The 27959-nt window shown below is 38.5% G+C and overlaps 1 protein-coding gene and 1 long non-coding RNA gene across 40 annotated transcripts in view; one reads left to right on the plus strand and one right to left on the minus strand.

The window, feature by feature from the left end:
• The window catches only part of USP6NL (USP6 N-terminal like), a 110062-nt gene that overhangs the window by 40771 nt on the left and 41332 nt on the right, over positions 1-27959 (minus strand). For 38 of the 39 annotated variants that reach the window (XM_086886473.1, XM_086886493.1, XM_086886481.1 and 35 more), the window contains 3 exons: positions 19186-19259; positions 17046-17128; positions 220-259 (listed from right to left, as the gene is read on the minus strand). In XM_086886473.1, the coding sequence (XP_086742599.1) occupies positions 220-259; positions 17046-17128; positions 19186-19259 (197 nt within the window). Of the gene's footprint in view, positions 1-219; positions 260-17045; positions 17129-19185; positions 19260-23855; positions 25071-27959 lie in introns of those variants that run through there. The other variant, XM_023918747.2, reaches the window with a different exon arrangement.
• Positions 12814-27519, plus strand: LOC147653401 (uncharacterized). The gene is made up of 2 exons (XR_015286068.1): positions 12814-13088; positions 27127-27519. It is a non-coding gene; the product is annotated as an uncharacterized LOC147653401 (long non-coding RNA).

A 27959-nucleotide genomic window follows, 5' to 3' on the forward strand; every position in this document is an offset into this window, starting at 1 on the left:
AGGAATAGTCATTGCCACTGACAGGAGCAAACACAAGAATGAGAGGGATTGGTGGCCTCAAGGACAACAGTTCTTAGGAGACTTGGAATGTGCTTCTTTGGAAACGCAAATCACTAAAATGCTTTATCAACTCATTTCACAATGATTTCTGTTTTTAAAAGCTATAAATCTGTCAATGTTTACTTACTAGTAAAAAAGCCTGGAGGACAGTGGACTTACCTTTTCTATCACCACATCATGGACAGGAAGCTCCTCTGGACTGAAAACAAAGACAAAGTTTATATTAGTCTTGGTTGATCTTGGTATAAAATCATTTCTGTATAGGTTCTTGCAAGTCAGTGCTTACAGCAGCAATTTGTAGTAACAAGTAAACAAGAATTCTGTATTGTAAAGAAAAACCAACATTTTAAGTACAGAACTAGGATTTGAAATCAAAATAGCTACCTAATTTAAGAAAAACATTGCACAGCTTAAGAAAACTTTTTTTTTTCTTCTGTAAAAGCACTCTGTGCTGTACTACTGAACTGAAACTCAAATGATTTTTGTTTTGTTTTCTTTGACCATACTATTGTATGGTTAGCTGATGTTAGCTGAGTTCCCAATAAGAAAAAAACTTCCTCCTTTACTATTGTGCTCAAGGAAAGGCACTGAGACTATGCTTGACTTGGGAGAGTTAACTCACATGTTCTCGAAATTAAAAATCTCACTCTAAGTAACAAGCAGGAAGTAGCAGGGAAGAAAATTAGTTTTGTTACTAGGTACCAAATTAATACTAAAAATTAAAGTCTTTTCACTTCTTACCCTAAGACTAAAAAGGCAGTTTAGGTATTGAAAGCTTGAAAAGCAACTTTTGACCTGACAGATCTTCAGACTTTCCATTACTTCCATTTCATTCTGAGGCCTCTGACTTCTGGTTTTGTTAGCAAAGAAATTTGTGCTTTTCCTCTCAAAATTAACTGAACCACTTTGATGCCAAGTGAGCCTGCCTTCCCCTGCAGCTTCTGAAAACACAGCCTCTCAATTGTAAAAAGCAACTCCCTTCTGCTCTAGAGGTCAAATAAATAACACACCACCCAACAAAACCATGTTTAAAAGGGACTGAAACACAGGAAACATATGAGATGCTTTTAAAAATTCCTGCTGAGTCTTGGTATTATGGGAAAAAACCTCATACTCACATCCTTATAGCTTTCTACAGAGAAGCTATTAAACCCCAGTATTTTAGACCCGTATCCACTCTGTGCAACGGGAAGGCTACAGAAGTTAACACTGCAGCCAGTGTTGGAACACTGATACAAAACACTTGAATTGTATTCAATCTCATTTCATTTTTAAGATGCTGTTTCAGATTCAGAAGTTATATTTGAATAAAGAAATGCAGAATAAAGAAATACACTTCATCTAATGCAAAAACTTGTTCCCATCAACACCTTCACAGAGACCACACACAGTCAAAGTTTGCAGTCCACAACTCAGAGACTAATTTCAAAACCAAAACTGTTGATTTTGAGCAGCATTGTAAAAAGCATAGTTCATACATTTAGAAGCACTTAAATATTTTAAATTTTTCCTGCTGAATGACAACATAATTAAAAAAAAAACTCTCGCTCAACATCTAATGCAGTAGAAACAATCTCTAGTCAGTGCTATTTTGCTATTTGAAAATGTTACCAAAATTATAGTACTGCGCACACTCTTATATAACTAAATCAGCTGAAAGCAGGCCCTTTGTATGCCAAATATCACCTAGAGATTCAGTTTATTTGAAGTGGAAATAAAAAGCAAAGGGGAAGAAAAAATTCCATTTCATACAATCTGCTTGGAGTGGTTGTTTGGTTTGACGCACAAAGACCGCTAGGCCTTCCAAAATCACTAAAAATTTCCCATTCTTCAGTGACAGTTGCGGGCCCTGCCGACCCTCCACGAGCCTCCCACAGCAGCCTCATTCTTCGCAGCCCTACGAGGTCACACCAGCAGCTGGCTGTGCACACAACAAACTCTTTTTCCTCCAGTGCTGCCTGCAGCGTGCAAGGCAAGGATCTGACAGCTCTGCATCCCTGTGGACTCACAGTGGCCACAGCAGCTCCTCCACTGAACTGGTACCAGCTGACAGCTTATCTTCACGCTGGCGTGGAAACTGATCACATGAAAGACTAATCAAATCTTATTTTTCACAAAGGGAGAATGAGTTTAAGTAATTTATTAAGGAATTGCTCTCTGCTAATTTTGCGAGTTAACATCAATGTACAAAGAAAAGGCATGGTTGAACCTCCTGAGTAGAAAAAGGTGGCCCTCATGTCCTGGGAAGCAGACACTAAATTAATCCAAAATCAGATTTTTGCCCACATTGCTCATTATTTTTTTGAGCTGCACAGCTCTGCACTAATACCACAGAGCTACACTGACATTCCACAGCAGCACATGAAGGCAGCCCCGTGTTTTTATTCCCCAAGATGCTGCTGAGCACCTGGCAAACAAACAGAAGCCAAATTAATTGCCTGGGGCTGCTCACTAACTCACTGGACATGCAGGAGTTCCTGGAGATCTCCCTCTCCATTAACAAGATGGCATCAACTATGCCCTTGTACTCACTTATCTAAATACTAAAACCTACCCTGCAAGAACTGAAGAAAAGGCAGTGCAGGCACACAAATTCTCTCAAGCCCCTAAAGGTATTTTAAATAAATGTATTTCTATTTAGTGTGTTTTCTGTGCAGAAGAACCTTAGAGACATTAGTTAGAATCAGACACAAAATCAATTAATGTCTATGAATCTGTTATTTTATTGTACCTTCAATTTTTTCTGTATGAGGATGCATCTCTCCCTTCCTTCCCCAGCCAATCCAATCTAATATTGTTACACCTTAATTATTTCTTTTAAAAATTTTTCTTCTCCAGCCATTCCCAGGCTATTTAAACTTGCATTTCTCCATGGTTTTTATCTGCATACTTCAACAAATAATAATGGGAAATAGTAAACACTATTAACACAATACAGCTATATCCTGCCCTAAGATGACTGTTTTCCTTTAATAGCTCAAGTAATACTCATTTAGGGGATATAGAGAGAACAAAACTGATTAACATAATTATCTCGGAACTACACAGTCCTGGATATCCAAAAGAGGAGTCAAAGGGATGCTTTTAACTGAAGTCAGGAAAATAAGGTCTCACTTAGCAAAACTCTGCTATCCCCACTAAAGTAAAACATGGACAAGCGAACCCAGCTGTTGAATGAGCCAGGAATTAGCCATCACTACACCTGGTCTGTGCCTTGCCATGAAGACAAGAGCTCCCAGCTGCAGCCACGTGGGATCCCAACAGCAGCTCAGGGTTCTGCCAGTCACTGCCAAGCAGCTCTAGAGTTACAGCACTTAGAGAAAGAGCTGAAGATCTTGTCTCCAGGTCTGAGAGCTGCAAACCACTGTAAGACCAAATCCCAGCTACAGTAAGGTACCTGATGGTCATCCTACCACAAGGTTCCTCAAAGATGTCGCACTGGAAGAAAGAAAATACTGGATTCCAAGGTTTGACTGGAACTTAGGATCTCTACCAATGGTCCTCACTGGAGGACCATCTGTAGTACCAGCCCAAAGCCATTTTCCCATCTTTCAGTCTGGACTACTTCTACCTTCTGGTGAGAAGGTCTCCAAGTTCAAAGATTTAATTTATTGTACTTGATTTAAAGTGACTTTTTTTGTTACAATATAAGGCATAAATGCATGATACATCTTTAAATCCACCATGCTGGCTAACACAGGTTTTCATGAATGTTTCAGGAAAACTTTTTAAAAAATTATGTCAAATGTATAAATATCAGTCACTTCAGAACATTAAATATGCAGATCTATGGTTTTGACCATTAAAGCATGTGTTGTAATTAGCCTCCTTGAGTAACAGTGGTAGTTCAAATAAATTGAAAAGCCTAAGACTTAACAAGCTTACAGTCCCTGACACACTGCTGCTGTTTAAATCAGTAATCTTTAAATAGCACTCTGATGTATTTGTTCAATACAAACACAAGGAAAGACTTTCTTGTATTAGACACTCAACAGATTTATTCTTTTCCTACATTTGTATTTAAATCCCAAGTATGCTCCCTGCTGACTCAAGTCACAGCATTTTTCTGTTTCTAGTTTGGCTTAAGTTGAAGAAATGTACAGCCTCCTCTGTCCTTTGCAGCTTCAGTAAGGATGGAAGATACTTAGTGCCATAATCAACCTTGGTATATCAGTCACCCGAGAACTCCAAATTCCAGAGGATCAATTCATTACTTCACAGCCACAAGTTGGATGAAAGCCACAAGAGGCCTGATAAAATTTTCATGGGGGGGGGGGGGGGGGGGGGGAGGGGGAGAAGAGGCAAAAATTGACCACAACAAGACCAAAAATACTACAAAGCTTAATTACCTGTAGAATTGTAATGTTCAAAATCTTTTGGTATGCTGTATTTTTATTTCTCAATTTCTACTTCAGAATTGGTCAGGCCACTGTGAAGAACTTTAGGGCTTGTTATCATGAAACATTTGTGAGAATAATTGTGATACACACAAGTCACCTAACTGAAAAGTAAATTACACTCAATATTTCTATATTACCGAACCCAGCATAACACAGACATTAAAAAAGTTTCATCTTCATAAAGCCTGCAAAGCAGTACCTATGCAAAACATTTTTTTTCAAACTATTACTCAATTATTTTCTCATGCTCTCCTCTAAGTGCAATAGTGTCACCTTGTACCACTGCACAGAGTTTCATTTTAAATGAAAATTATTTTGAAATAATAACTGGCATCACATTTTAAACATAATGTGGGAGAGGTTTCTGGCAGAACACTGATCTTCAGGGTCTCATTGAGTTAATCATGAAGAAACATATGCTGTGCATTCAGCTTGTTATTTGTGATGTACTTTTAAGTCTTTAAATACATGAGGAAAACATATTTGCTGCTACCCAGGAGACTTATTTTGAAGGAAGTATTTTTAAAAAAATTTTAAAATAGTCCTTTCTATCATTTTGAAACCTTCATGATCAAGAAATTTGTGAGGAAACATCCACAAAAACATTAGTAAGGTATAAAACTCAAAACCAAGTGATGTGAAATAAATTTTTAAGAGTGATCATGCACAGGTATGCAAAGGCAAGAATTCACTTGACAGATGTCTGAACACAGAGCTTTAGTACAAATGGAGTTGTCTTCCTGTACAATATGAAACTCAGATTGCTGAAGTAACAACTTGCACCATTACAGTATCCAGATATATTAGCAAAAAGTAGATCTTCCCAGATAGGTACAGTTTTGTGTGATTTGTCAAGAGTGAGTTGTAGAAGTCTGTTTTCACTAGACACAAAAAAATTAGTATATTCACACAGGGAAACCAATTCTACAGAAATAAACACACTAACGAGGTGTTCTATTATGTCTGCCTCCCCCTCAGTGTCTCATACATAGCACATAAAACTGTCAGAGCAATGTGGGGTATTATGGATATGTACAGTGCTTTGCAAGAGAATCACACCTTCAAGGTAATTTTCAGAGGAATCCTGACTATGAATACTGCTTTCATCTTCCAGCTTTTCAAAGGAAAACAAAGCAAAAGTATTATTTTCAAAATCAATAATATATGGAAAGTATTTCTGAAAATACTAAGGAGAAGGTAAGAAAGCTGTTGTTTTTCACAGATAAAATTCTATGGCTCGCTTCCTTCTTTCTATCCCACAATTTACTTACAAACTCACAATTTTGATTGAGTCTGTCTCTCAAAATAATTGGAGCTCTGCTACTGTAATCATCCACTTGGAATTTTCACCAAACAACCTCTGCACAGTATGGGGGTAGTGACTACAGCAGATTAAAAAACAGCTTTCAGAAGTTTTGTTAAAATTCATAAGCAAGCCAAAGCAATTAATTAACATATGGGATAAGCCAGTGTGACATTCCACAATATAATTATCAGGAAACATGCTGTAAGAAAGAATTTAATGCTGGCAAAAGGCTGGACCACATGTGATTTTGTGACTAGGTTTTATTTGCAATTATTATTTATGGATTCTATGGATATTGCTGCTAATTTGCACAGCACAGTGAACATGCAGCTCCTGTCCAGAAAGTCTCAAGCAATGTGTACTGTGAGAGATGAGATAAAATAAAAGTTTTATCAAATTCTACAAAAAAGTTACCATTTTGAGATTTAGTTAAGTATTTTGCTGCTTGAAAGAAGATGATTTTGTTAAGTTTTGATAGCCAATATGAAAAATTATCAAGAAATAAATAGCAAAAAACACAGAACTGTGTTTTCACTGCAAAATCCTAAAAATATGTGCTTTCCTGTGTTTTTAGTGAGAAGATGTGTTCTGTATGCAAACTTGAAACTTTCCCCAGCATGGAAGCAGAAAACCTTTCAGAAAATCTATAATCTGCTTAATTGAGCACATCAGTATTTCTAGTGATTTTTTGGCATTTTAATTTTATATAAACGAACACTAAGGTTAAAAATGTCTTCTCAGAATCACGATTTTATAGAAAGCTAAAAATTAATCTAAGCTACCTTAAAATTCCCAGGAGCCTAAAAGGGAAACGAAAGAGAATGCCTTTCTTCTAATTTACATTTGGTAAATGTCTAAAACACCTAGGATTTTCTCCTTAAACACATACCTCCTTGTATTGAAGCACTGCTCGAAGGTTACTTCCTGTGCAGATCACTTACATCATAAATTAACAGTGATCCATGGTTTGCACATTGGCAGCTTCATCTGCATTAAAATTCATGTGCTGTGCAAAGCATATTTCAACATAAATTAACTAAGATGGTATTGTTCCAGCAATATATACTTGCTCACTACTGAAGCTCAAAACACTATGTATCCACACTTGCTTCTTTGAGGAAAAACTTCAGTGGTCTCAAATCCCCTTCGGGTGGGTCCTTCATTGGGTCAGGAGTAGCAGCATCTTTGCACTTCTAAAAACTGTCCCCCTTTTAGCATCCTTCACAGCCTGTGCTAGTGAAACACACTCTGGCCATTTCCCACATCCAGTTACTTTAATCTTCTATAAATGCTAAATTTAGTAGGAAATACATGAGGTAATAATGATTATGCCACATACTTATATTTTAGAGTTAAGCAGTAACTCAAACCCATTGCATATCGCTTGATGAATGTTTTATAAATTAAATCATATTAACATAGTCAATCTTTTTTTCAGTTCTGCTACCTAATAGCTCTTTTCATACAAGGAAGTACTTTATGAATTCCTAGTACACACTGGGTGATCTTTTACTCAGATCAAGTAGCAGCAGCTGTTAACAAAAAAACATGTGATTTGTCCTTAGTTGGCAGAATTATCCTGCAGCTTATTTTTGTGTTTTCCATCAAATCTGCAGGATTGCATTCACCTCATTTCCTATCTGCAGGGGATTGCTGAAGTGACACCCTGGACCAACTCAGCTGAAAGAACGGATTTAAAATTCAAATTTTAACTCTAGTTCTAAGAATAAGCGTAACACTGTGATGCAGATTTAGGAAGAAAAAAAGACCATACCATTCGGAATTACAGCACCTAATGACAGAACATTTCTTCCTTTCACAGGAAGAATGCGCATGAAAGGAAGGTAAGAGAACCACACACTCGGTCACCTCAATAACAAAAGGGGAAAGGGAAGACAAAAAAATTAAAGAGAAGAATATCTTAAATACTGTTGCCAAAGAAATTAAATGCATATTCCAAGTCACAGAAAAATTCATTGGTAACTTGTAGACACATAACTTCTAGGCACTTCCTCCTTCTCCTGGTGAAGTCCTACGACTAAATACACAAGTGATGTACAAATATATGCCATTGTAAAGCTCACAGGTGAGCTTTACCACCAGGAAGAAGGTCTGGTTCCTCTCCCTCTGCTACATCTGGTTTAGACAATTTTCATGAAACAGCTTCGAAAAAACAACCACTTTTCCCTATCAGGCTGACAAAGAATATTTGTTAAAGTAGCAAGTGTGAGAAAAAGTGAACAAGGGCACTGAAGAGTTCCTTGTGGTAACCAAAACACCTTCTAGGACAACACTTCTCACCACATGTTCTTGCAAAATAAGACCTCACTTTAGGTAAGCAAATCCTGCAAATTGCCACGGACAGCTCATGATTTTGGACACAAGTTCAGATGCATTAATGCAAAGAGATGATTCACAACACAACCACCACCAAGAGTGCAGACAAATTCACAGAACACTGTTCACTGTCCATCATGGAAGCAGAGCTGTAAACTCAGTCAGAATGGACAGGGCTAAGCAAATTTTACAGCAGATCCAATGTACTCTTCCACTGTTTATGTTTAAATAAAATTATCTATTTACCCTCATCTCTGAACCAACCTCTCCATTTCAAAACTGCATAGTAAACATGGATTCATTTCAACTTATCAGGAATTTCATAACTGATAAATAATATGTTCGCTGTGTTTTCAAAACAGGTTTTTTCATACAGAAATGTAATTTAAATAATATTTTAAAAGCAGTTCCCTGTGGAAGCATGCAAAGAGAAAAAAGAAAAAAAAAAAAAAAAAGATTTGTCTAATGCTAGCAAGATTGACCTAAAAAAAAGCATTTTGAATCTCAGTAACTAGCCCAAGAAAACTACTGCTTCTCTCCTTAAATAATATCCTTAGGGTACATTAGGGCAAAAGAATGTTAAATACAGCTGAAATTTTTGGTTGGGCTTTTTTTTTTTTTTTAAGAGAAGTTCCTCAATATGATTAGCTATGAATATTCTACAGCAAAATCAGTCAAGGCAAGTGTATCACGTATTAGAAGGCAAAATCCATGGCAGATAATACAAAATTCTAATGGAGAGAAGAGAATTCAGTGGAGTTCCCATGATAAATCTTCATGATGCCTCATGAAAAATTCTAGACAGTCAAAATGAGGCATATTTGTATACTCAGGAGAAAGGTAAGAGAAACACAACTTTTCTCTAATAAGAGAGATCTGAACTCTTTTTTAAATAAAGATTTGACTTTGACAGCTGAAAGAGGCTGAACTTGGCACACTCCTCCCCAAGAGAGGGAAGAGTTTAGCTACTCTTCCGACAAGAGGGTCTGAACCTGTCTCACAATGCTGAGAAGAGGAAAATGACAGCAAATCCCTGCTGAATGACCAGCATAAATAAAATGCAGTAGACTGACATTTATAATTGAACTGTTAAGAATAAATGTTTCATTGCCATTTCATCACATCACTTAACGTGTTTGGCAATATTTACTGTGCCTAGAAAATTAAGAATCATGGTTCTGTGTCACTGTGAAGATGAACTCTGCAACTCTTCTAGCAGCCTTGGAGGTAGTTCCTTGAACTCTGATGTGCAGGTGTAGTGGCCTTAAACTGAGGCAGAGGAGATTAGATCAGATATCAGAAAAAAAAAAAAAAATCACTTTTAGGGTGGTCAGGCATTGGAACAGGTTGCCCAAAGAGGTGGTGGAGTCACCATCCCTGGAGGTGTTCAAGAGGCTTCTGGATCTGGCACTGGGTGATGTGGTTATGAGGTTATGGGGTTACAGTGATGGTGCTGGGTTTATTGCTGGTCTTGATGATCTTAACTCTCTTCCAACTGATTCTATGACTCTCCTACTAAAAATTTGAAATTAAAATTATTAAAAAAATACCTATTTGTTTTTGAATGCTACTTTGAGTGTTACCAAATTACATCAACTGTGCTTCTTTCTTTCTTTAACTGCTATTATCCAAAAACTCAGCATAACTTCTTTTGCTGCCAAGAATGCTCAGACCTGTCCTTGCAGCTCTTATCTGGAGAGAATTTGCTTGTGTATCCACCCAAATCAGCAGGGAGAACTGCGCAAGAGTTATTGCTCTTGGACAAGTGGTTCAACAGGCACACGGGAGAAAACACGAAGGAATGCACACAGAATGCTCCAGAGACATGGACTATTTTCCAGCAAGACTACATACAAATTATCAAGCAATAGAATCCAAGAGGAGGTAACTGGTTGCTCATCATATCGCTCCCTATCAAGAAGTTCAGGGTAAAATGATAATACTGGAGAAAAAAAAAAAACAAGTTTCATTTGGAGACATTTAATGGAGTATCTCAATCCTTGACTGAGCTCTTGGTTTGTTTACTCTCCTAACTTGTTTTTGGAGCATGCTGTAGAAATGCATTGGACCTAACAAAAATGCACGATGTTTTTTTAAAGACTGAAGTTTGATGGAGAAGAGCAGGTGGGTCTCATCTCAGCAAATGAAAGAATGAATTCTGCCACTGGAAAAGCACCTCTTCCAATGTGATAATCTCCATCATTAGCAAACTATTCTCAAAGCATGTTCACTGCTTTAACAGGCTCATGGGATAAAGACTAAGAGTATGAGTCACATTCTCAGCTGCTGTGAATTGGTACAATTCAGTCAGAATCAGCACACAGCTACTGTAAGAGTAGCACAAGAATCTAACCCAAATTTTTGAGAGAGCCTCATAAATGGGGTGAGGGGCAGACCACATCTGTATTTTCTACTGCTAGTACTTCTATTGTACCACTCTTTAGGGGATAAAAACCCACATGAACAACCCTGCAAAATAAACCTCCAATCTGCCCAATCCCACTACGCTGACCCTGGAATATTTATCGCCGTAACAGCATCTGCCACAGTAAATAAACATCCACAGCTTCCATTTACTGAGCAGGCAGTAAACAGAAAAACTTGTTTAAAGTGAATCACCCAAGCCAGACCACTAATTGTGACAATATAGGTTAATGCTACAAGATAAAAATAATTAATATAAGTTAACACAAACCTTGATAATAACAAGGTCTGAAAATAACTCATATGGTGCAGGCTGAAGAATTTTTTTTTTAACGGTGTCGTGTCTGCTACAATTGTCACAGCTCACCACCAAAAGTTACCAGAACAATTCTGTTGCTGGCATTCATCAGGGAACAATGGAAAGAAAAAAGTTTTTGGAAAGTTGCAGTAAATAAATTGCAGTTTCTTCTGTAACTTCTATTTCATAACTATTAAGGTATGAATGCTTAAAACACTTTCCACAATATATTAGGCAGAGTATTTAAGTCAGAATCTGTATTTCCCAGTGAGGAGTAAGATTTGGACTTGAGCAATACCTGTCTCAAATTCCAAGCACCAATATTTTTTATTTTTTTTTTAACTTAAGAAAGCAAAACTGTGGTCTTGAACAGTTTTCTTATGAAAGAAAACAGAACACCTCCCTCTCAGCTGGGTGATACACAGAGAGAGAAATATAGAAGAATCATCAAGAATATACACACACAAAGATACTTTAAAAAGAAAGGTAACATAAATCCTAATTTACAGCTAAAAATAAAAAGTGTGGGACATTTTATTTTTTGAAAATATCTTTGCTTGGTCCCCAAATGATTGAAAGGCTGAAATCTGTAGTTCCAACAGGTATCAAAAGAATGAACCTGGCTGATATTTCTTCTTCGTGGGGATGTTGTTCAATGCTTTACAAATTCCAGTACAAAGCCTCTCAGGACCTGGAGTACACTGACCAGACACATGAGGTAGGTTGGTGTGGTGACCTAACAGCAGGAAGATGCTGTTCAGATTTGGTGAGATTTTAGCTTTCTGTGCCATTCTAGGAATACACCAAGTCCATTTGGCTTATCCTGCTCTGACTTTTGTCCTGGTGCTGAAAGGCTCCAAAGAGGATCAGCTCTTTAAACTGGTGTTGACCTTTACAGTTGCAAAATGCTGCTCTCAGCTTCTACCCTACTTCAGGATCACATACAAAGTTTGGGCTGTTTTGCAAACTTCAATCAGCTAATGCTCTTGTGACCATTCAACCTTAACATTATGTTGAGCAGGGAGGAAGGGGAGGAAATCAAGTTATTTTGTCCTTCTAGTTAACTGGAAAGTTTCATAAAAAATAAATACAAGGATATATTAGTGAAAACCACATCTTTAAGTATGTGCTTCAAAAACAGTTAAAGCTTAAATTCTTATTTACTTACAAAAATACTGTCATTTGAATATCTTGCTTTCTTTTACTGTCTTAAGACCTTTAAGAATTTTTTAGCTATAAAAACAACTCTAAATTTTCACTTCTAAATAGACAAATCAATATAGATATGACACAAACTGTCAATTTAAAGAAATAAAATACCTTTTAAAGCATTCCTAGTTGTAGCAGGGAACTTGTCACTGCCCAAGGAGTAAGGTATTTCTTTTAGTAGCTTTTTTAACCATTCCAAAGCAGCACCAAATGAACTAAATAATTCAAGGAGGGGGAAGGGGGAAATCCCAGATCCTGAGGCATTACTGGAATGCCTGCTATGAGCTTCAAGACACTCAGAAAACTCCTTTAGGTTTTCTTTCCCTGAAGTTATTCCTTTATCATTGACTGCTGATAGAAAAAATGCAAATAGAAGTTATCTACAAGGTAAAGAAAAGGACTGATGAAAGAACAGTCCACACTGAAAATACTGAGGACATTTTATTTAAAATTTAGCCAGGTTCCAAGATAGAACAGAGAAAAACTGCTTTTTTATAGGGCGCAGGGTCAACATTCACGAAACACTGACCAAAAAGATACAACATATCCAACAAGGGGGGAGGGGGGTAGTAAGGAAAAACTGAGCAAACAAACCCCCAATTTTCATGAAGACCAAACACATTCCGCTTTTTTCATTTCCAAAAACAGCTCAAACAGTTTTTGTTATGACTGTCTGTAAAGAGATCTTAGACATTTCTCCCATTCCTAGAATACTTGATTGCAGAAGTCATCTATTACAGGGTAAGCATTATCTGAGCCCTATGGGAGTCCCCAGAGATGGGCTGCTGGATTTCCATCAGCTGCAGGCACAGCTCAAAGCATCCATCTCCTGCACTTTCTAGAAAAGAATATCCAATCTGATCAAAGCACTGGCAGACTGTATGTACAGACATTGGTGCTAGACTTCAGAGAAAAACATGTTGGTTTTAAAATTGAATGGCACTTTTCACATCAGCCTGACTGCTCAGCATTCCTGCACCATCATGTGAAATCAGCAGGATTTTTACTGGAAAACAAATTCCATTGAATCAGGACCATGCCTGAGGTTTTTCTGGTAAGTGATATTGCTGCCTTTTTTTTTTCTTTAAATATTTTTAGGTTTATTGGCAACCACAAAGCACTTGTATAAAATATACTGGTCTGCTCTGTTAATACTCATGGTCATTTTAAGACAAGCTCCCTGACATGGGATTCTCTGAAAGAAACATTACAAAAGTGATTTTTTTTTAACAGGCTATTCCATGTTATAGGAATATTTAATTTATTTAATTGACTTATTAAATTAATTCAATATACCATTCCATGTATATCAGGTGACAATGAGGAAGATCAACAGCACTTGGCAGAAACAAGTCTGTATTAATTAAGAGGAACAATACTAATTGGAGAGACAGAAGAGATATGTGGAAGGGGATGTTGAGACCGTGGCTGGAGATGTACTCCCAGTGGGAGGAACGCCATGTCAGGGTGGGGGAAGATATGTAAGACACAAGGAGCAGAAGGAGAAAATAAGTAAAAATCCAGGAGGAGCAGATAGAAGCCATTGTGTGCAGGAGCTCCTTCACTGCCTGTCACCTCACCTCGCAAAGGAACTGCAGTGATCCAAGGCTAACCCCTGACAAAAAGCAAGGCAAGTTTGTCTTGGATGTGGAGGGGACACAGGTGTTTCTTCTAGGTGCCTGCTAAGAGTGCTATGGTTTGGAGTGCTCCTACCCAGCATCCAAGTCAGCAGTCAAAATGTCATGTTATCTGGACTAAATTATGAAATAAATTCTCCAAGCTGAGTCTGGTTTGCCTGCAACACCACATGGCTAAAACAGACCACAACCCACCACTTCCTTATAGCCTTGCAACAACAGTAGCTGGTAAAAGCCAAATTTTCTACAATACAGCTAATAATGAGAGTTTCACTCTTCCTGGTTGCTGTATGCCTCTACTGTATAATTTATGCTTTCAGTAGAGTAGCTCATAACTGCTACAATTTAGTCAGTGCCACTGAACAAACTCCTCCAAGCTGCATTTTGTTTTGTACACTCTGGTGTTAAGTACCTCAAGAGACAGTCCCCTTGGGCTCCCCACAGGTTACTTCACAGCTTAGCTTTGCTGGAAACCTTCTTCCCATATCCAACTTCCCTCTAAAACTTCCCTTTATTCATTTCAAATAAGTCTCATTATTATAATGCTCTGGTACTTTTCACTGAACACACTTTCTTGTTCCCTAAATTCATTAAGTATTAACTCAGCTTGCTTTTTTTTTTTTTTTTTTGTTTTAAATAGCTATCTTAATAAGCTGTCCACACCACTTTCTTTTTAATAGCCAAACTAGAACATTCATATTCATTTGCAGAACTGCAAGATAATGTACTGCAGCAAACAGATTAAACTGTGTTCTGAAGGCAGCAGCTACTAAAAATTTAAGACAATACTGGGTGTAAAGATAGACCTAACTCTTGTACACAATAAATAGTGCATCACTTAGAATTGATTAAAAATGCCAGACAGAACAACTGAGGATCTTAATAGGTTAAAGTGACATACTTTACTTGAAGGGAAATGTTATATCTGTTTCCAATCATAATCCAGTTTCTCCACTGTTGAATAAAAAGGCACCTTCCCTCTGCCTCTCATTCTGGTCTCTGAAGAAAACTTGAGCCCACTTCTACTGGCATGGCAGAAAGGCAATAGAAGTATTAAATCTTCCGGTCCCTGAAGTTTACAAATTCCCAGTGTATCACACAAATAAGGACACTGGGACACCAGAAGAATTTCAGATCTAGACCAAAACGACTCTTGAAATGTCCCTAGCCTTTATATTCTCCTGTCTTCTACCCAGTGGCAAGTTACAAGTGCAGCCTGAGTGCTTCATTCCCTCAAAATTATCTCTTCTGCCCTATCAGCAATCAGCTGAACTTTGAATGCCCCTTCACAGAGCCAAGGAAAGCTGCAAACTGGACACAGACAAGGAAAAAAAGAGAAAACTACTGATAGTAATCAAAGCCTATTGTACTTGAGAAAACAAGCCCTAATTTTGCATCCGTTTCCTCACACCCAACACCCTTCTGATACAAAAGACACCTCTCTTAGTATTTTAAGATGTCAATATAAACAAGATTACAAATCCCTGTAGACCTTAACTAGGACACTAAGTTTGGTACTGCCCCCAGACGTTGTTTTCAATGTGCATCAGCCTGTTTGCTAATTTACACTATAAACACCTGAGAAGACAAATTATTACTTATCATCTGATAAGTATGATGACAAACTTTTGAGGCTTTTGGTACATTACAAACTCTCATAGAACAGGAGTTTCCTTCTAACACAGCAGGCCCAGCATGACAGCACACATGACCCAGACCACAGTTAAAATCTATAGTGCAATATAAATTGTCATTTCAGGGCAAGACAGTTGATATCTTTATCCTAATTATATTTCTTCTATTAGGACAGATTTCATTTCTCGGGAAAATAAAAACATCATTTGCAAGACATCAAATTTGTCTTAAACAATCTTAAAGCAGCCTTGAAAGCACTCCCAGGTGAAATCTGCCCTATAACAAGACATGGATAAGCTACAAATAGGCACAATTAGTGAAGAGATTATCTGCACACACTGTTAACCTGTGCAGTTTTTATGTAATTTAAATCTTTCAGCTTTCATCCCTTGAAGTTGACTATATAGAGAACTAATTCTACACTGGTGAGTAAAAGATGTTCCTGAGCAAGATGTCTGGGGTAATGACTGAACAGCAGTAGCAAGTAGAGAGCACTTAACAATCTTCACATAAAAATCCAAGTATCACAATACAAGTAACAGGAAAAGTTCAGGAGTTCACAAGGATACCAAAGTCAGAGGTGAATCCTGCAGTGGCTTCCATTACTTCTGCCCCAGAAATAAAATTACTCTGACATCCATTGTCCATTAGGAATGCTACAACTGCAAGCATGTGGTGCTGCAGCTGGGGTTTACCAACACAAGCACCTCTTTGTGTAAAACAGATCTCTTTGAATGTCACACATCAAATTAACCCACCCCAATGAAGCACAAGCAGTCTGCTTGCAAAGGTGACTTTTAACTGACAGTCTGTAAGAACAGTAACACTGCAAAAAAGGAAGGAAGAGAAGGAAAAAAAGTCCTCCAAAAAACAGAACATACACATCCCCCTTCCCAATACTGTGAATTACATAGGTATTACTAAGTTTTCCACCTATCACTGATTTTTCTGGATTTCAACTGCATTTCTCTTATTCAAACAAAAATGCCAAGCACCAAGAAACTCAGAGTCCTAATATCATCAAAAGTAGCAAGTCAGATTGTGTTCTGTTTCTTCAAGCTGGATATTTACATCTGCCAACCACAAAAACCCTAATACAATTTAAGACTCTAATCTTCTATTTTTCAAAAAGAAACAGATTATGTTACAAAGGAGGCACCTACAGGGGAACTGCACCTGGATTCTGGCATTTTCTGACTTAAAGTTGATTCAACATTAGGTCCCAAATCAGCAGAGATTTCAGTAAGGTTAGAAAATATATTAAGCCAAAAGATACTAATCTTCCATGGACTGAGATACACCGTTGCTCATATACAACCATTGACTTACCTTAATGCATTGGGATTTTTTTAAAATCAAACCTTTTAACAAAGTTTTTATAAATACTTCCAAGAACTTCAAGTTTGTCTACATCCAACTCAGTTATGCACAACCAAAATTTATCTGCAATTCAGCTTGAAATATGTTTTTTGCAGACTATCAATTTTCATTCCCCAATAAAATATTTTACAAGATTTCACACGCTATGCAAGATCAAATTACAGAAATAGAAAACCGGATAGAAACTGAATTGAAAAGCACAGTGAAAGATTAGCCAGCGGTAACACTTACACAGCAGTTTCCAAAATATCTATTAAAGGCATAATAATACTTTCACCAAATAGGTAATACAATAAAGAGCCTGAATATTAATAGTATCAAACTTTTAATCTTATTTTCTGTACAAGCTTGCTACTTACTGTAGAAACCCAAATCTATCTGTGACTTTGTACAGACGGTAGTCAGCATCTTCCCACGGTTCAATCTGAGCCCCCTCACGTCCCTAAGGGGAAAGGAAAAAATAAAAAGCCAAATTATATTTTATGACACAATAAATAAAGACACATAAGAGAGCATTCAACCACTGAAAGCATAACCTTTGGAACGCTTTGGGACATAGTGGCAGGAAGTTAGAGGAAGGGGAGGAGAACATCAGTCCTAAACTAACCAGCCAAGAAAAAGGAGAGCAGAATACCTGTCCCAGACCTTACAAACAGTATTTAAATCTGAAGAAATCTCTTTTGGTCACTGCTATACACAAAATACATTTCAACCAGAGTCACAGTAATCCCAGTAAGCCTGTTGGTTAAACTCCACAATAATCCGTCATGGTCCCCAGAGTGCCCTCTACTCATTTCATTTCCCAAGTCCATCTTTCCTGAACAATCACCTGCAAGAGCACATTCTGCAGACAGTCCTGAGTTAACATCCATGCTGGCTTGCAGCAGCTGTCAAACAATTCAGCACCGAGTTTTCCCTCAGTTATGCATTCATTCATGTCCCATTCTTCCTCTCCAACTGCCAGTCTTGCAAAAGGCTTGCAGAAGTTTAACTACACTTCTGCTCTGTCAACCCCTGGTATGGGCTATGCACAGGTTACTGGCTATGAAATCAGGCCACCACTCAGAACACAAAGTGTATTGGGTTTGTGTGGCCTGATTTTAGCAGCAGGGAGCTCAAGGGGTAATTTCTCTGAGAAGCTGCTGTAAGCCTCCTCCACGTCCAACAGAGACAAAGGCAGCTCCAATACGGACCTGTCACTGACCATGGCCAGTGGCCACACTGGAGCAGGACTTGTGACCCCACGGGGGACCCATGCTGAAGCACCTGTGCCTGAAGGACTGACCCTGATGGAAAGACCAAGGCTGGAGCAGCTCAGGAAGAACTGCAGCTCATGGGAAGGACCCACACTGAAGAAGTTTTATGGATAACTTCAGCCTGTGAGAGGGACACCATACTGGAAAAACGGAAGAGTTTAAGGAGTCAAAACCCCAAGCAGGAAGGAGTCACAGAAACAACATGGGATGAGCTGACAACATCCCCCGTTCCCCATCCTCCTGCACTGCTCAGTTGGAAGAGGCAGAGAAAATTGGGAGCAAAGCTAAGACCAGGAAGAAGGCAGGGTTGGGGAGAAAATGGTTTAGATCCAGTTTTTATTTTCTTATTGTCGTACTCTGATTTGATTGGTGATAAATTAAAACTGATTCCCTCAGCTCAGGTCTGTTCTGCCCATGACAGTCAGTAGTGAAGGATCTCTCCCTGCCTTTATCCCAACTCATGAGCCTTTTGTATATTTTCTCTCTCCTGCCCAGCTGAGGAGGGTAGTGACTGAGCAGCTTTCAGGAGCACCTGGTGTCAAGCCTGCCACGCACAAGCAGGTTTTTCCTTATTCCAAGGTGAGCCACTCATTTACTGCACCCTGTGCAAACAACCAGTAAGTCTGGCTTATAAAACATCCCATGAACTCTGCCAACAAGGCTGTTGTTCCGTACTCAAATGACTCTTATAAAGTCCCTAAGTGTTACAAAAATACCTGACTACCATGTAAGAATTCTAGGCATACTCTGTGCCAAGCTTTTCCTTACAAGAGGTCCAAGAACAAACATGGTATGTACCAGGGCATTTCTTTAGTTCCCCACAACAGTATCAGAAACAATGCAGCTCACTCATCTTTTACTTTTTCTATGATTTTAGCATTTGTACTACCATAACCAAAGATGAAATAAATAAAAAGTAAAATGATAGTCCTTCTGACCTCAAATAGACTGAGCATCCTCAAACACCCCACTTTCATTACTTCTAAGACAATACACTCCTGAAATAGTCCCAAAGTAACTTGCTATGCACGTGAAAAATGAGTTGAGTGAGTCATGATCCAGAATATCCCCCATGGAGGGAGAGTTTAATTCACCAGAGGACAATGTATCATTAAACATCAGATTAGTACTCAACAGAGTATTTTAAACAACAGCTAGCTGGAATCATGATTCAATTTTTAAACAGACATATTACTAAGATTCATTATAAGATGTCTTTTAAATTACTAAAAAGTTAACTTACTCTGTCATATTTGGCAACTATCTCTGCTCGTTCCTGGGCAAGTTTGATAGCAGCATCCTGCTCAGCATCTGCACCTGTAGAGGAATTAAAATAACACTGTTCAGATTTTCTCCCTTGTGAAAAAAGAACTGCAGTCAAATACTTGGAAAATCAACTTCAGGGAGATTACTTCAATGAAGAAATGCCAAAGCTATTGTGTCAAAGCAAAATATGATCTTGGTATGTGTCTTGAATACTGCTCAAAGCAAAGTATTATTTATATATATATATATATATATGCAGTATTAATACTGCACAGTATGCACAGTAGCTTAATTGCAAAGTTTAGAATATTTCTGATTTTCCACCAATGTAGATGTTAAATACAATAAAAAAATAATTCTGCACAACCCACTAACTGAAAGACTGAAGGCCACTAAAGGCAACTCCACAAACATTCTAATAGGCAAAGAAAGCTGAAACATTCACTACTGGCTTAAAACAAAATTGTGAAGTATTTACAGGATTTGTAGAGATATTGGAATACTGAAGAAATATTGCATGGCTTCTTAGAAATTGCCTAAAACACATTTCTCAGAAAACAGGGAAGGATGTTGTTAGAGTGTCAGAACTGCAACTTCGGCAACCTAGAGCTGGAATAAGGGTAAGGATATGACAACAGGAAGGTTGACAGGCAATTAAAAAAAAACCCAATGTGTGAGTAAGCACTGGACATTGGACACTGCAGATGTAGCATTTACTACATGAGTGGAGTTCAAGTTTTGCTCAGTCCTGTTCCCTGAGCAGAAACCACCTCTAGGACATGGACAGGAACAGAGAGCACCAAGAAAGGATAATCTGCGGTTTTGAATATCCAACAACAGAACACAGTTCAATATCCCAAGTATAATTATATCAGACCAATGAGGTATATCAGCTTTAATGAATAAGTCTGTGAAAGATTTAAGAGTTGAATTATTTTGATTATTAAAAAGCAATAAACTTCAAATAAAGCAAGTCTTGAGAAAGGCTTAAAATATTTTTCAGTCTAACACTGTTATAAAAATAACTCCAAGCATGTGGGGTTTTTTTCACTATCTCGTTCATGGCAACATAATGAACTTCAGGAATTGCACATACCAATCTGGGCCAAAATAGAAAAACAGATCAGATATTTAAAGTTTCCTATCATACGACATTAGCACAATTGTTTGTTCAAACCAGTGTTTCTTTAATATAGGTTACCTACACATTTCTCAACATTTAGACAAGAAATTGTGCCAAAGTGGCCTTCTAAGCCATCTGTTAGAGATTTAACATGGTCTCTGCTTGTTTTCACTCCACCTTTCTCCAGGGGAACGCCAAGAGAACCTCAGTATGGCCCATCACCAACATGAGCATTCAGACAACAGCATTGCCTGTTCCAAGCTTCCCCTAAGGGAAAGTCTGGCTGCTTCTTCAAAGCTTTCATTTATGACCCCCAGAAGTCACACATGGTTACCCTCACCTGCCCCCCTTTGTCACCATCATTTGCCAATCATATTACTCCTGTTTACTAAGAATACACATAGCTCTGCCATTTTTTCCAATGTGGAGCAAAACCAGCACACATTTATTTACACAGTTGAGAGAGAAAAAAACCCACACATAATTCAATCTGCTATATTTCTAAGTTTCACATCACTAAGCTACAACACTGATAAATCTTTTCCTCCCTGTAAGATGAGTAGAATCATTTCATATTGCTCAGACTTTGGTGTGTCCAAGCAGGGCATTGCTCCTCCTGTGCTTTTAAGTGCTGGATCCACCTTTATTCCTAAGCCAAAAGAGGACTCCAGACACAAAGCAGCTGGGTCTCAGGTTTGTTTTTCTCTGACACAGCTTTATAGCCATTGCAGGGCTCTGTTACCCCGGCTGCCCATGTGAGCTCTGAGCCAGCCACAGCTCCCACAGCCCTCCAGAGCCTCTCCCCAGCCTTGTCACACCCAAAGGCACAGACATGACTTCACAGCACTGCCAGGGCATTCCAGCACTGCCTACTCCCCTGGCACAACTGCAACCATCTGGTTCCTAATCTTTACTATATATACACACTATTATAGTGTGTCTGCTGAACTGACAATGTCCACTAAAGCTACCAAAGCAACATTGACAAAGAGCAGTGGGTGAACCCTGGTTTTACTTTCCAAGTGAGAAGATGAAGGAATTGTAACCAAAATTAAATTGTGTTTCCTTCTGTAAGACAGATCATTGCTTACTGCAAGTCTTTATAGAAGATCAATTATAGGTTTTTAAAAAGCAAACTTTTCATTTCCTTAGAAACCTGACATTCCTTCAGCAACTTCAATACTGACTGATCCTAATTTCCACTTCTCCAACAGACACCTGAGGGAAAAAGCTCCCTTGTTTAAAGTATACCTGCTGCTGAGCTTCAGAAGAAATAGGTAAAAAGTCCTATCACTAATTTCCAAGTAGAAGAGATTAGACTTAATTTGAGAAAGAGTGTGGCTGAATATAAGCAGACAATATTGTAATACACAGCAGTTCGTACATTCACACAGTAGGTAGCTGATACATTTTAAAACAGAACTAAAAATGGTTTCTATTTTTATTTTAAAATATGCTCAAAAGGACACGCTTAGATCTTCAAAAACACAGATAGAATCGCAGTGTAAGCTGAAAAAAATTTAAGCCTTCGATTAAAAGAATGCCAAACTATTTGCACCAGAAAGCAAGTTCCTGATTTATGCTGAAAATGTGGCCATGGCTTACCATCCCTTCCTCTGCATAAGCAATGCATAAATCCAAGTTTGGCATGTTCTATGTCTCATGACAATTCAATTACATTTAGGGTGTAAATTATCATATTCATTGCATTTAAAGTAATCCTCTTTGCTTTCTGCCAGAATCATCTTAACCTTCCAGCTGCACTGAGATAGTTCAATGTTTCATTAATCCATCAATACTGAAAACCCAAAAAACAGCTTGAGATGGGGGCAAGAGGTTTTATTTTGGGAGATAAGCATTAAGCATGATTTTTCTTATAAAAGAAAATATTTGAATATTTCCAACTTAGAAATTACACACTGATTCCTGATAAAGTAAAACCTAAATATGGGAACAAGAAAAATTCTTGGGCAGAAAAATATATTACTATGAAATTGAAGACAAATAAATGGTATACTGAAGTCTTATCAGTTTTATTCAGTGTTATCTCAGTGGAAGCAGGTAAAGATGACACAAGTACGATTAAATTTACTAATTAAAGGTTAAAAGATAATTGAGTCCAACCATTAACCCATCACTGCCAAGCCCACCACTAAACCATGCCCTCAAGTGCCAAGCACTTTTAAATACCTCAAGGGATGATGACTCCACCACTTCCCTAGGCAGCCAGTGCTTGACAACCCTTTTGGGAATAAAATTTTTCCTAATATCCAATCTAAACCATCCTAATGCAACATGAAGCTGTTTCATCTCATTCTGTCATGTGTTACCTGTGAGAAGAGTATTAAGTTTCCCCCTTGAGCCTCCGTTTCTCCAGGATAAACTCTCCCCAGTTCCCTCAGTCAGTCTTCATAGAACCTGTGCTCCAGACCTGTGCTGTCACAGCTCCATTCCCCTCTCTGGACATGCTCCAGCACCTCAATGACCTTCTTGTCACAAGGGGGCCAAAACTGATCCCAGGGTTGGAGGTGTGGCCTCATCAGTGTTGAGTACAGGCTGACAATCACAGCCCTGGTCCTGCTGGCCACACCATTGCTGGTACAGGCCAGGATGCAGTTGGCCTTCCTGGTCACCTGGGCACACACTGGCTCAGGCTCACCCACTGTGGGCCAGCATCCTCAGAACTGATGCCTTGCTCCATAGGGCTGGGGCTCAATACACTAAGAGTGTATTCAGTAACCTTACCCCAAATTCTAAAAAGCTATTTCTTCTGTTCTTGTTCTTTAACCCATCATCATTGTCTCTCCAACTGCAGAGCCCTCTGAATACCCCAAAAGAATTGAAAATGTTAATTTGTTTTCCATTACTTTACTAGAATTCTTGCCTGCTTGCACATGACACATCCCTTTGCTGCTCGAAGAGCTGCACTGGCACAAATTCCTGTCTGCAGGCACTACCACCAGCTGCTACACATCTACACATTCAAAGCACATATCAGAGCAATAAACAAAGTCTCTGGTTATAGCAGAAAGTCCCTTAAATACTCAGGCTGTTTATTTTCCTTCCAGTGCATTCCCATAAACAACGAAATAAAAGCCATGACGTACACTTAATAGTATTTTGTTGTGGGTACACAATGTTCAGAAGGAAGAATCTTGGTAAATACCTGCACATCAATACTAAATCTGCTCTGAACAAAAGGGATTAAGCATCATTTATTATACTTTCTCTTCATGCAGAGTGAACTTCTAACACAGAGAAGAACTTTTAACATAAAATGAACTAGTTAGTTAGAAAAACAATCCTTTTGTTTGCATAACAACACTTTTTCAGAAATACGTATTTCAGGAAGTTAACTGAGCTACATTTCTTCCACCATTAAACATAATTATATCCCTTAAATATTACTAAGTATTACCAAGTATTTAAAACTCAGTTATCACTAATTTGAAATGAAAGTGAAGTAAAACAGCACAATATAAACAATTAAAGACCAGTACATCAAATTTTACACAACACTTTACCAGTCTTTAGACTGTCATTTTCTTCCCAGTCCTTGCAGAGTTCTGTTTTAGTCTTCATGAAGTAAATCTGTTTGCTTCTAGACCATATTCTAAATCAGTGTTTATCAAAAATGACTGGAGGAAAAGTTCTACTCCTCCACTTGCTGCATTTGTTCCACACAACTGAGCCACTTGACACGTGCTCCTTTTTCCAGACACAGCCCCTGTACAGCTCCAGGAGCTGCAGAGGCTGGAACAAAGATGCCATTTGTTAATGCCAAGTGTCACGAAGGCACCACGCTGGTGTTCTCCAGCCCAGCCCACAGGCCTGCATTCCAGCTCATAATAAACAAAAGGATTTGAACAAACAGCCTCAGAGGCCAGGGCTCCTGTAACACATTACTGTTATACTCTCAGGCAAGAATTCTTATTGGTTCTAAGTGCTGCAGAAGAAGCATCTTACTGAAAAGACTTACTGGAAACGGGGCTTCAAGTACCATCTTTCTGGCTTATTACCTAAGAAACTACGAAATTAAGTAACTAAAAATACAGTTCCTGCAACTGCCATTCCCTAATTGCAGGATGCAGACTTTACATATTTTCCGATAAAAAGTCCTTTATTATGCAAAATATCTTGGTGATCTGAAAGACCTATAACGTCAGGAATTGGCAACGACATTTTTGTTTATAAAAGTACAAAAAATTGAGGAGTAAAATCTGAAAACCAGATCTCCATACCATATATCCCAGGACAAACACACAAAACCATTCTCCTGCACAGACTTTAGCCCTCACACATGCTCTCCCACACAGCCATCCTGCAGCTATGTGATGCCTGCAGCCAGGAATCAGCCAATTCCATATCCTAACCTAAGCCTGTGAGGGCACACACACTACCAGACATTTTGTGAAGCCAGCTGAAAGATGATCAGTGGCACTGGCACAGGTTACCCAGGGAGGCTGTGGAATCTCAAGAACATCCTTGGAGATGTTCTAAGTTGTCTGGACGTGGGCTGTCAGCCCTGCCTGAGCACAGAGTTGGACCAGATGACTTCCAGATGTCTCTTCCAGTCTCAACCCTTTTGTGTTTTTCTTGCACTCAGAGAAGTGTTAAAATTCCAGGAACAGGAGATCTGATCAAGTGTGTTGGACTATTATTTTTTCCCCAGAGACTGAAAAAAGAGCAGTTCCTCCAATTGTTTTTAACCTTCCTCCCTATATCGTCTGGCAAAGCACGGAGCCTGGAAATGAGCAGCAACTCCTTTGTCTTTACCACTGATTAGTGCTCATGGATCCCACCCAAGCCCAGGTGTTAATAGTTTAGTCTCTGGAATCAGTATGAGTTTAGACTAAGCCAGTGCCATGTCCACTACCAGGCACATTTCTTTCAAAAGCAGCATTTTCTTACTGTTGACACACACAACAGCAATCCTCCTACTACACAGAAATCATCTTCCACTTGGCTCACAACAGAACTACTGAACTGGTTTTGTAAAACCAGCTACTTTCTGTTTCTTTATCTGTGAGCATATTTGTAGCAAGGATGAAAAGAACTCACATGCAATGAACACAAGCACTTGTTCCAGGTTAACTCTTTCACCTCTTCACCACATGAAAACAATTTGCTTTTTAACATCGCCGCTGCTCTTCCACCACACACTAATCACAGGCAGCAATAAGCCATATTATTCACACACACACATATATATTATAGATATACTAGAGATAACTATACTGATATTTCTCTAATGTCTCTCAAGTTCACCATTTCTGGTTTTGTAGGGGTTTTTCAAATAGACTTACACACAGAAAATATAAGATTTTGGCTTAATTAAAATCTCTCTCTATTCCAAAGAAAAGAAAAAAGCTAGAAGATAGAGTAAAACTATTTGCAAAATCAATATATTGCATTATGCTATGGACTAAAAAAAAAGCCCACTGCAACAGCAAAACACATGCACCCTCCCCCTCTTAATAATCAGCATTTAGAGTAGATGCTATTGTAGTTTTACAGCATGAGAAATAATGAGTGAAAAATATGAAAGATACCACTTCCCTGAAGAAACATGACTGAACTCTCATCTTAATGAAAAATCAAGTTTCACTATTGTAGAACTCTTGCAGTTTTGCAACATCCCCTGTGAGGCATTGCACATTCACCAATGGAAAATGGTCACTTTGGAAATTAATAGAATTAACTGCTACTAAACATCCTCTCAAATCAGTTTTAAAGTGATCCCCAAACGACTCAAAGCAAGAGCAGGGAAATCAAGGCAGCCCTGCTAAGCAACTTTGCACAGAGGAAACCTGTGTCAAAACATAAAATGAGAATTTAGCAGTTAATGTATTGCATAGAATTTTAATCGAATACTCTATCTTGCTTTTAAGCAACAATGGACTAAAGGGCTTACAAAAACTCCACCAATATTAATTGGTTACTGCAATATGCCTATCATTTTATTTTTAATAACATAGCCTTACTAACACTTTTAGTTCATGGAGCAGTGAAAGCACGAAACTCAGAATAAAACAGAAATAAAACAGAAAAAGAACATACTCTAATAAAATACAACTTGGCCATTTAATTAGTCCTAGTTTGCAATTTCTTTTTCTGTGTGTTTCATGTAAATAATTACACCTTAAAACTAGATCACTCCATCAGCAATGCCTACACCTAGCCAGCTGAAAGCTGCAGTTGGAATGCTCATGTCATCGCGTCACCACTGAGCCTTATGAAAGTTCCCACAAGGGTTACAAAGTGGAGTGACAAGATCTGACAGCGTTCTACTGTAATTCCATTGTACAAAGTATTGTGTGCAGTCGTGAGCCAGAAGATAATTAATTTGCTGAGGGTTAACATAATCAGTTGCAAAGCCAGAAGAAACCATAATTGCCAATTTTCAACAACTACACTGAAAAGAGTAAGCCCAATTCTGAACAATAAACTTTTCTTGAAAGAAAAAGAGGACAAAGCCAACACACAACCCACCCTCCTGCCCAGACTTCTGTCAACAGAACCTGAAACATTTATGGCAGCTCTTAATAGACTTAAATGTAAAAGCTCAGGCTGGGTATAATTTGTGGCTTGCCAGTATGTAAAGACTGGTCTGACTTGTGCCACAACTAGCTAATGTCTTATGTCCAAGCTTAAGTCATCCTTTGTTCTTCTCTTCCCAAGGGTGTAGCTGGTATCTGGCCTTCTCATTACAATTTTTCTCTTTCCTCAGCGCTATGAAAGAGCAGCATTGTGGCCACAAAGAAGTGGTCACTCACCTACATGTTTATCTTTCAGGAGATGCAAACACTGCTGAGCTCAGCCATGCCAGCCCTCCAAGCAGCTGTTCCAAAGGCGATGGGAGGACATCTGCACCCCGCTATTCCAGGGGACACCCTTGTGTGTGGAACACCTTATAGCCCAGCAGCCACAGAATAACAGAGACCCAGCCTTCATGGAGAAACACAGGAGGTTTTCTACTGCATGCAAATCATTTTATGGTCCTCCCCCAAAAGATTACATTTCTTAGAACCCCTACTGTGGCTAGAACTGATCCCACTGTAACATATAATCTGTTTCACCCATAGCTTATGCGTATTACACTCCCACACTCCATCTGAAATCCATGACCTTACCCAGCACTAGCCCTAGCCTTTACAATTATGTCTTAATAAAATATGCTGCAAATCATCTGCTGCATTATGTGGTAAGATCAGACACTTGACCTCAGCCGTAGTATTGAAAGATGAAAAGCAGAAATATTTCAGGAATTTTACTCCCAATCTAAGTCAAAGCATCCTTTTACACCAGTGGCTTTTCAGGTAATGGCTATGATTTTATAAGCAAATTTAGCTGAAAATGCCTTTTTTTTTTTTTTTTTAGATCCCTTGTACTTTGAAAGTATATTACGCCTGCAGTTCCCAGAGGCTTTTGAGAACTAAAATATCCCACCTGTACACTGACGCTGCTCATACCTCTTTAAACCATGACAGGCTACTAAATGCACAAGCAAAACCATCTTTGAGCAAGACTGAACATAGCAGTCCTCTGAAATAAATTCTTCTTAGCTTTCCCAATGCCATGTATCAGGATGACATAACCATTTTTTCCCAGCAACATAAATCAAAAGA

This window comes from Cyanistes caeruleus, chromosome 4 (genome assembly GCF_971803275.1).
Source record: "Cyanistes caeruleus chromosome 4, bCyaCae1.hap1.1, whole genome shotgun sequence".
NCBI lineage: Eukaryota > Metazoa > Chordata > Aves > Passeriformes > Paridae > Cyanistes > Cyanistes caeruleus.